We start from the raw sequence: 10,930 nt of genomic DNA on the forward strand, positions 1-10,930 counted from the left end.
AACCTCCTGCTTCGATTGAAAGTTCAGTTTAGAAAACTGTTTTATTTTAGATATGTAATCTTCCATGTTAAAAGTGCAAGCGAGAGGAAAAAATAAACACACGCTGCTCACTCTGGCTGGTTTAATTCATGGTGGATAGGTGTGTAGCCATAGCTCCCGACGTGCAGACCGCTGCTATCCGTTAGCTCGGCTCCTCACGTGTAGTGTGGACAACGACAGAATTACCTTCGAACAACTCCCCCTCTCGTTCTGCTCCGTGGGTGATCTCTTTATCCCACCGCTGCCACCATGAAGTGATAATGTATAAATAATACACTGGGTATTTATGACTGGAACATGCTTTATTTCAGCCCGGTTGTTTACATAGCCGGCATAAGAGTAGTGGTGTTACATCCTAAAAGGTCCATTTCCGTTCCCAGCACATATCACTACACTTGTTGTCACTTCTTCTGCAGCCGAGTAGTCGCAAGAAGGATCACTAGCGCCCTCTACCACCAGGAGGCGGGAGTCGTTTAATGAGTCATATTTGACACACGCAGCTACGGTATATTAATAAAACATAGCTGTTTACTGTTCTTTTTAGCATATTCAATAGCTTGGACCTTAAATCCTACTGAGTAGCTCTTAATCTTTTTCCCTTTATGCCATGGGTGTCAAACTCTGGCCCGCGGGCCAAATCTGGCCCGCCGTGTAATTTAGTTTGGCCCTTGAGGCAATATCAATTTAGCATTAGAGCTGGCCCACCGGTACTATACAGCGGTAGCGCCGCTGTAACACCGCATTTACCGCTAATACTCATACTTGCCAACCATCCCGATTTTCCCGGAAGACTCCTGAGTTCAATACCTTTCCCAAAAATCTCCCAGTGCAACCATTCTCCTAAATTTCTCCCGATTCTCCCAATATTGGGGGCGTTCCCTAAAAGCACTGCCTTTAGCGTTCTCTACAAACAGTGTAGAAAAAGTTAATGTTGATATTTACCTTAGAAGGCTGCAAATAGAAAAGAGGCATTACATTTTTTATTTCAATTTGATTTAATATACCATTGATGTTTTTTGTTTGTTTTTTGAAAGTTGATTTTGCACCATTAAGTTATGTAAGCGTTGCTTGTTCCATATTCAGTGTTAAAGCAAATCAGTGTAGCAAACTGAGCAATAATGAACGTTTTATTCATGCACTTTCTCTTGCTACTTCAAGGCTCGAATGTTTGATTCATTCATTATTGTTATTTTATTTTCAAATGTATTATTAGCCTGTGGAAAAAGTTTATTTTGATATTTACCTCATAAGGCTGCAAATAGAAAAGAGGCATTACATTTTTATTTTTATTTTATTTCATATGCCATTGATATTTTTTTATTATCATTATTTGAAACTCGATTTTGCATGTCACTATAAAGTTATATAAGCATTGCTTGTACAATCCATCCCATCCATCCATTTTCTACCGCTTATTCCCTTTTGGGGTCGCGGGGGGCGCTGGCGCCTATCTCAGCTACAATCGGGCGGAAGGCGGGGTACACCCTGGACAAGTCGCCACCATATCGCAGGGCCAACACAGATAGACAGACAACATTCATACACTAGGGCCAATTTAGTGTTGCCAATCAACTTATCCCCAGGTGCATGTCTTTGGAAGTGGGAGGAAGCCGGAGTACCCGGAGGGAACCCACGCATTCACGGGGAGAACATGCAAACTCCACACAGAAAGATCCCGAGCCTGGATTTGAACCCAGGACTGCAGGACCTTCGTATTATGAGGCAGACACACTAACCCCTCTGCCACCGTGAAGCCCTGCTGGTACAATATTAAATGCAAAACTTGTTTGGGTCCCTATTAAAAGGTTCATTTGTTCAACCTGCTTTGTTTAATTTAAAATTTTGGCCCACTCTGTATTTGAGTTTGACACCCCTGCTTTATGCGATTTCAAATTATTGAAATCAGCCTCCTCCATTTTGAAAACGATGACAGGGGAAGTGTCACTTGCGACGTGACGAGTTTGGACCGGCGGAAATTCTAGGCATATGTTAATTATTTTGCGAAACAAGTTTGACCCGGCGAAAATTCTAGACATGCGCTTATAAAAATAATATTTTGCAAAAAAAGTTTGACCCGGCGCTAATGGTAAGCATGCGCTAATTATTTTGCGAAACGAGTTTGACCCGGCAGTAATTCAAGGCAGGCGCATACTATATTCCCGGCGGCAATTCAAGGAAATACGGTAGTTGAAGGCTTACAGTCATTTGAAAACATCACTGCACATCGTAATGGCAGCTACACGTTCGATCCTAATGATCTAAAAAAATTATTTTAGAATTTCCGGCGGGCCAGATTGAAAAGCTTAACGGGCCACCTGTGGCCCTCAGGCCTTAATTTGCCCAGGTCTGGCCTAGTACATTCCACTTCAACATGCCACAAGTGGCTTTGTGCCTATACTGACATATAGTTTCCGACATGTTTTTAACTACTTTGGAAAGCGCTTCTATTTTTGTCCAAAGTTTGGTTGTGTATCTCCCTCTCTTGTGGATGCAATTACATCTTGGCCGGCTGAGTTCCAAAATTATCACTTGAGAGCGGCAACAAACGCGTCCTATAAATACCTTTCACTTCCCCTGGCTCTGAACATTGATGGGCTATTGATTAACTGGGTGGGACTTGGTGGGTATTTTGAGAAAAGGCAGCCTTGTGCTTCAGCTCCTGCTGTGAAGTAAACAGAGAACCTGGGAAAACTGTCTTTAAAAAAAAAACACTGGTACTAAGTTTAGTCTTTTGTCTATTAAGCAATCAAATTAAAGTTTAGGATTTGTTAAGACAGTGTCTCACCGACAGCCTTGAGCGTGGCATACTTGTTGAGGTCCTGGATGGACGTTTGGGGCTCGTAAGGGCTGCTGATCGGTTCCAGGATGGCGTACGGTTCTGTTAACACAGGCGATGCTGGCGTTGCGTTGTTCATCTGGGGGCTGTCTGAAAGAGCAGAAACAAAGATGTTTTGATATCGCAAATTAGGGCTGTGAGATATGGCTGAAAGCTGTATCACAATGTGTTTTACATCGGTCGATATTGATAATTAGGTGATTAGGTAATAGGTGGGGATGATGTTTGAAAACTGGTTCTTCCGATTGTTTGATAAGAAAAGAACCGATTCCATGAACCGTGGACTCATTCAAGTACCTCGGGGTTTGGGTGGACAATAAGCTGGACTGGACTCTTAACACGGACCACCAGTACAAGAAAGGACAGAGCAGGCTGTACTTCCTCAGGAGACTGCACTCCTTCAACATTTGTAAAAAACTCCTGTGGATGTACTACCAGTCTGTGGTTGCCAGTGTTCTGTTCTACATGGTAGTGTGCTGGGGGGGGGGGGGGGGGGGGGCAGTACATCTAAGAAGGACAGCTCCAGACTTGAGAAACTGATCTGGCGGGCTGGTTCTACAATCGGAATGAAACTGGACTCACTGGTGACGGTGGCAGAGAACAGGACTGTTGACAAACTAGTAAGCATCCTGGATGATGCCAGTCACCCTCTGCATAGTGTTATCAGTAGCCAGAGGAGCCTGTTCAGTGCTAGACTGCTTCAACCCAGGTGCAGGACTAATAGACTCAAAAACTCCTTTGTCCCACACGCCATTAGACTGTACAACTCCTCTCTGGGACGGGGGGGTACTAGGATGACAGGGGATGCAAAACATTAACAGTGCAATACGTTTTCATAACATGGTCACTACTGCCTACTTTGTCTTGTTGTATTCTTATTTTACTGTTATATTGTTATTCCCATTGTTTCTATTCTTTTTGTAATATTTCTCTATTTTGTTTCCTTTTAAACCCCCATTATTTACTTTTTACTTTATTTTTTATTTCTATATTGATCTCAACTCTGTACACTGCTGCTGGAATTTTAATTTTCCTGAAGGAACTCTCCTGAAGGAATCAATAAAGTACTATCTATCTATCTATCTATCTATCTATCTATGAATTCGAATCCTTTTTTGAGAAACGGTTTCTGTTATCAAAGCTACTATAATAAAGAAAAGGATTTGGTTCTTTATTCGAATTCCTGGGAACGAATCCTGGACCTTTCCTGTGACACATCACACTACAAAAGTAGTGTTCTTTGTATTTTTTCATGCACTCCAAATCATTATTAACACTTGTGCTTTAAAGGGATTTAAAGATTTCAGAAAAGACAGTCTCATTTTAGGTCGCCTGCCCTTAAAGGCCTACTGAAATGAGATTTTCTTATTTAAACGGGGATAGCAGGTCCATTCTATGTGTCATACTTGATTATTTCGCGATATTGCCATATTTTTGCTGAAAGGATTTAGTAGAGAACATTACTAGGGCCAATTTAGTGTTGCCAATCAACCTATCCCCAGGTGCATGTCTTTGGAAGTGGGAGGAAGCCGGAGTACCCGGAGGGAACCCACGCATTCACGGGGAGAACATGCAAACTCCACACAGAAAGATCCCGAGCCTGGATTTGAACCCAGGACTGCAGGACCTTCGTATTGTGAGGCAGACGCACTAAGGCCCTAGTGTGTGAATGTGAGTGTGAATGTTGTCTGTCTATCTGTGTTGGCCCTGCGATGAGGTGGCGACTTGTCCAGGGTGTACCCCGCCTTCCGCCCGACTGTAGCTGAGATAGGCGCCAGCGCCCCCCGCGACCCCGAAAGGGAATAAGCGGTAGAAAATGGATGGATGGATGGCATCGACAATAAAGTTCACAACTTTTGGTCACTAATACAAAACCCTTGCCAGTACCGGAAGTAGCAGACAATGTGCACGTGATGTCACGGGTTGTGGAGCTCCTCACATCCGCACATTGTTTACAATCATGGCCACCAGCAGCGAGAGCGATTCGGACCGAGAAAGCGACGATTTCCCCATTAATTTGAGCGAGGATGAAAGATTCTTGGATAAGGAAAGTGAGAGTGAAGGACTCCTCAGATTTTATTACACAAATTTACTAGGATAATTCTGGAAAATCCCTTATCTGCTTATTGTGTTACTAGTGTTTTAGTGAGATTATATGGTCGTACCTGTACAACCTGAAAGTCGGACGGGTGTGGCCACGGGTATAGTGACCGCCAGTGTCTCCGAGGGAAGCCACGTTTCTCGACGAGGCGAAGGCAGCCGGTGGGGCCGGGCTGAGATTATATATTTTTTCCCCTCCTCCACGGTGGGAGGAGGCAAGAGAGTCCGCGGCTGCCTTTTTGACAGGTGCAGGAGGAACAACGCAATCTCTCCGCTCATGTCTACAGTAAGAGCCGACTTATTACCACCATTTTGTCACCAAAACCTGCCGGTTGACATTTGGTAGGGAACCATGTTCCCTTGACTGCTCTGTTCCAAAGTAAAGCTTCACCGCCATCTTTCGGGGATGTAAACAAGGAAACACCGGCTGTGTTTGTGTTGCTAAAGGCGGCCACAATACACCGCTTCCCACCTACATCTTTCTTCTTTGACGTCTCCATTATTAATTGAACAAATTGCAAAAGATTCAGCAACACAGATGTCCATAAAACTGTGGAATTATGTGATTAAAAGAGACGAATTATAGCTGGGAACGGTGCTGGACCAAAATGTCCTTTACAATGCGTGACGTCACGCTCACTCGTCATCATACCACAACGTTTTAGCACGATACTTCCGCGCGAAATTTAAAATTGCACTTTAGTAAACTAAACCGGCCGTATTGGCATATGTTGCAATGTTAATATTTCATCATTGATATATAAACTATCAGACTGCGTGGTCGGTAGTAGTGGGTTTCAGTAGGCTTTTAAATCCCCGTCCTCTTTTGACGTTTAAGTACCGTATTTTTCGGACTGTAAATCGACGTCTTTTTCATAGTTTGGCTGTGGGTGCGACGTATAATCCGGAGCGACTTATGTGTGAAATTATTAACACACTACCGTAAAGTATCAAATTATATTATTTATCTCATTCGTGTGAGGGACGATGTAAATGTCCGCAATCGTCACACATACTGTATGTCAGCAATCGTCACTCAAACGCCAACCAATAGGAATTCGGCGGAGGCGGGTCACGGCAGAAGTGCATTGTGGGTCATGATATGATAACTGCTACATGCAATATGCTACTGCCGGAGTTATTAAAATGGATCACATAGCTCGGCATAGCTCGGTTGGTAGAGTGGCTGTGCCAGCAACTTGAGGGTTGCAGGTTCGATTCCCGCTTCCGCCATCCTAGTCACTGCCGTTGTGTCCTTGGGCAAGGCACTTTACCCACCTGCTCCCAGTGCCACCCACACTGGTTTAAATGTAACTTAGATATTGGGTTTCACTATGTAAAGCGCTTTGAGTCACTAGAAAAAAGCGCTATATAAATATAATTCACTTCACTTCACATCAACATTGGCGGTAACTTATAAAAACTGAGAAGGACTGAACTAAAATGGCACCGAAAAGGAAATCATACAAAGCAGATTACAAGCTGGACGTAGTGAAATATGCAGCAGAGAGCAGCAGAAAGAAAGGACGCTAGCGGGGCGCATACCAGAGGCGACACCGAGGAAGATTTCATCGGATTTAGCGATCGGGAGTGACAGATTGTTTGGTAAACGTAAACGCGTGTTCTATATGTTATAGTTATTTGAATGACTCTTACCATAATATGTTACGTTAACATACCAGGCACCTTCTCAGTTGGTTATCTGTGCCTCATATAACGTACACTTATTCAGCCTGTTGATCACTATTCTTTATTTATTTTAAATTGCCTTTCAAATGTCTATTCTTGGTGTTGGGTTTTATCAAATAAATTTCCCCCAAAAATGCGACTTATACTCCAGTGCGACTTATACATGTTTTTTTCCTTCCTTATTATGCATTTTCGGCCAGTGCAACTTATATTCCGGAGTAGGGATGTCCCGATCCGATATTGATACCGAAAATCGGTCCGATATTAGCCAAAAAAGTGAATATCGGATTTTATCGGACTGAATCTAAAAACTCCGATATAAGCGCTCCGATATAAGCTGTCCATTTGCCGCTGCAGCACTTCTATAATAGGTGACTGGTTTGATCACACTCCAACACAGTAGATGGCGGCAATGCCCCTTAACGTTGGTGGCGGCCGCGGAAGAAGAGCGTCTCTGATCCAGCATGCACAGCCCACGTGATAACAACGACAACGCGTGTGCTCAGCAAAGTGTAGTGATGTCGGCTGTGTGGAAGTATTTTAACTCACAGCATGCCGAAATGCTTATCTTCTTAAAAAAAAATCTCCACATTATGCTCGGACTGCAGAAAGTGGAGAAGGAGGAGGAGGAGTAGTAAGGGTAGTCAGCACTGACTGATTATTATTTGTTTTATGCTCTTGTTATTGGAGTGATATGTTTATTGTGTTTACACTATTCTTCAGTGAAGACTAAGAGTAATTACTACATTGTTTTGGGCATAGTCAGTCAGTGAAACTGGAGCTGTGAACTCTTAATTTAGAGCAGTTGGACAGTGGACAATATTGTGTTGTTTTTGTGGTTTTTGTCCCTGCCCACAGTTGTTTCCAACATATGCTGACAGTAAAAAAATTAATGAAGTGAACTAGAATTTTTTGCACTTTAAAACGTTTTTTTTTTTTTTTTTTATTGGATTTATTTATGTTATTTTTCAGGGTCTTCTAATTTATTTTTAATTTATTCTTTTCAATTGTATAATTATGTTGGTATTAGTGGTTATTTTGCACTTTAAATATAACATTTTGTTTTTATTGGATTTGTTGAGGTAATACTCTTATGTTGAAGGTTAAAATTTATATAACCAATTGGTTAATAATAAATGGGTCAGTTTTTCCTATAACTACACTTGCTGACTATTGTTTTCTGTTTTAACCCTACAACATCAGTAACAGTAACATCACTTTATCAAGCCTTTTCTAACATTCTACAAAACAAAATAAGGAATAAATATATGTATGATTCATGCCTATATCGTATCGTATTGATATCGGTGTCGGCAAATACTCAAGGCTACAATATCGGTATCGTATCGGAAGTGAAAAAGTTGTATCGGGACATCCCTACTACGGAGCGATTTACAGTCCGAAAAATACGGTAAGTAAATGCTACGATTACAGCACAAGCAATGTTTTCTACGTGCCGCAAAATGTTAGATAAAAAGTTATTTTTATGGAGTTTTTTATTTTTATTTCGGACGACTCTGGATGGTGAATATAGGATGATGTCACCTACTTGTACTGTATTTAAGCCTTTTTGCGGACCCAGCTGGAGCGTCATGGTCGCTCTTTTGTAGGAGAGAGCTAATCCTACAGAGGACATCTGCGTAATTAATGGTTGTGCAGCAAGTAGACTGATCCCCCCCCCACCCCCCTTCCTCCGTCGCCTGGCATGACAGACCACACAGATGTTCAGAATGTCTCGTTTGGATCGGAGGAGATTGGTTTGAGAATAATACATATGCCAGGTTGTAGCTACTAACTTATGTCAATATTTAGTATTAAATGTTGGTACGCTTAATTTTTGGGTCTTTTGGAAGACTTAATCAATTGACTGCAGACTTTTGCATAAAAGGTCATTGTCACTGTAGGGATGGAAAAGTAAAAAAAAAATAAACTGAACCGTTTGGTTGCCCTGACTCAGTCTGTAATATGCTTTTCTTTGTTGTATTACTGTATTTTCCGTGATAAGATCCAAACCATGGAGTATGTGACCCGTTCCACCCCTACGTGACTGCCATCATTAGTGGTTGACAAACTTTAGTCCACTGCTCCGTGGTTCAGAATTCCTCTGAAAAACAGATCATTAATACAGAATTAGGTTAATTAGCATCTTATTCCCCACTGGTCAGCAAGACACTTTATTATATTATGTGCTAGTTAATGTGGAAACTGTCTCATCGTAAGATGCAGAGGACGGCTTTGGTGGTTCCACTGTGACACACCTAAACAACAATTTGGATCTCACCTTTCAAACAATGTTTTTGTTGATAATGTTATGATATATTACAGTATTTATTTCCCTATGGCCCTGTCTTTAGTGAGACACGCGATGAATCTTCCAAAACAATAACCCATCCGATCTGTGTTATCTTGTCAGAAAAATCTCTTAAATTGTTGACCTGCTTTCAATTAAGTGTAAGTGGGCCAATGTCTTTTCCAGTGTTTTGCTGCTATGAAGGGGTTCGCATGTTATCGAAGTAAAAACCCTGTTTCCATATGAGTTGGGATATTGTGTTAGATGTAAATAAAACAGAATACAATGATTTGCAAATCCTTTTTAACCCATATTCAGTTGAATGCACTACAAAGACAATATATTTGATGTTCAAACTCATAAACGTTTGCTTTTTTTTGCAAATAATAATTAACTTAGAATTTCTTGGCTGCAACACGTGCCAAAGTAGTTGGGAAAGGGCATGTTCACCACTGTGTGACATCACCTTTTCTTTTAACAACACTCAATAAACGTTTGGGAACTGAGGAAATTAATTGTTGAAGCTTTGAAAGGGGAATTATTTCCCATTCTTGTTTTATTTAAAGTTTCAGTCATTCAACAGTCCGGGGTCTCCGCTATCGTATTTTACGCTTCATTGTGCGCCACACATTTTCGATGGGAGACAGGCGGACCAGGAAAGTACCCGCACTCATTTTTTGCAAAGCCACGCTGTTGTAACACGTGCTGAATGTGGCTTGGCATTGTCTTGCTGAAATAAGCAGGGGCGTCCATGAAAAAGACAGCGCTTGGATGGCAGCATATGTTTTTCCAAAACCTGTATGTACCTTTCAGCATTAATGGTGCCTTCACAGATGTGTAAGTTACCCTTGCCTTGGGCACTAATGCAGATTGAACTTTGTGTCGACAACAGTCTGGATGGTTCGCTTCCCCTTTGGTCCGGATGACACGATGTAGCATATTTCCAAAAACAATATGAAATGTGGACTTGTCAGACCACACTTTTCCACTTTGCATCAGTCCATCTTAGATGATCTCGGGCCCAAAAGTAGCCGGCGGCGTTTGTGGATGTTGTTGATAAATGGCTTTCGCTTTGCATAGTAGAGCTTTAACTTGCTGAGCCCATGTGGTGATATCCTTTAGAGATATGTCGGTTTTTGATACAGTGCCGTCTGAGGGATCGAAGGTCACGGTCATTCAATGTTGGTTTCCGGCTATACCGCTTACGTGGTGTGTTTTCTCCAGATTCTCGGAACCTTTTGATGATATTATGGAGCGTAGATGTTGAAATCCCTAAATTTCTTGCAATTGCACTTTGAAAAACGTTGTTCTTAAACTGTTTGAGTATTTGCTCACGCAGTTGTGGACAAAGGGGTGTACCTCGCCCCATCATTTCTTGTGAAAGACTGAGCATTTTTGGGAAGCTGTTTGTATACCCAATCATGGCACCCACCTGTTCCCAATTAGCCTGCACACCTGTGGGATGTTCCAAATAAGTGTTTGATGAGCATTCCTCAACTTTATCAGTATTTATTGCCACCTTTCCCAACTTCTTTCTCACGTGTTGCTGGCATCAAATTCTAAAGTTGATGATTATTTGCAAAACAAAAATGTTTATCAATTTGAACATCAAATTTGTAGCATATTCAACTGAAAATGGGTTGAAAATTATTTGCAAATCATTGTATTACGTTTATGTTTACATCTAACACAATTTCCCAATTCATATGGAAATTTGTACAAATGAGTAAAAAGTACATTGCTCATTCGTTTGTGATTGAATTACTCAACAGTCAGGGATTCCTTCAGGATCAATGAATTATCGACCCAACCGAGCCAAGGGTACCTCCTCAAGTTTAGAGACAGGATTTATTTCCCCAATGCCTGTCTGCAAAAACATGTTGAAGCTCTAATCTACAAATAGATCTCCCATTATAAAGCAGGACAATTACGTCTGTTCTGTTTTACTCCCAGATAACCGAGCGTTAATTTGTATT

At 41.6% G+C, this 10,930-nt stretch overlaps 2 protein-coding genes across 6 annotated transcripts in view; one reads left to right on the forward strand and one right to left on the reverse strand.

Moving 5' to 3' along the window:
• The window catches only part of mrtfbb (myocardin related transcription factor Bb), a 257,515-nt gene that overhangs the window by 43,404 nt on the left and 203,181 nt on the right, over nt 1–10,930 (forward strand). The window lies entirely within an intron of this gene.
• The window catches only part of shisa9b (shisa family member 9b), a 42,660-nt gene that overhangs the window by 8,462 nt on the left and 23,268 nt on the right, over nt 1–10,930 (reverse strand). For both annotated transcript variants that reach the window (XM_061904989.1, XM_061904988.1), the window contains exon 3: nt 2,825–2,965. In XM_061904989.1, coding sequence (XP_061760973.1) covers nt 2,825–2,965 — 141 coding nt within the window. The remainder of the gene's footprint in view (nt 1–2,824; nt 2,966–10,930) is intronic.

This window comes from Nerophis ophidion, linkage group LG07 (genome assembly GCF_033978795.1).
Source record: "Nerophis ophidion isolate RoL-2023_Sa linkage group LG07, RoL_Noph_v1.0, whole genome shotgun sequence".
Classification (NCBI taxonomy): Eukaryota; Metazoa; Chordata; class Actinopteri; order Syngnathiformes; family Syngnathidae; genus Nerophis; species Nerophis ophidion.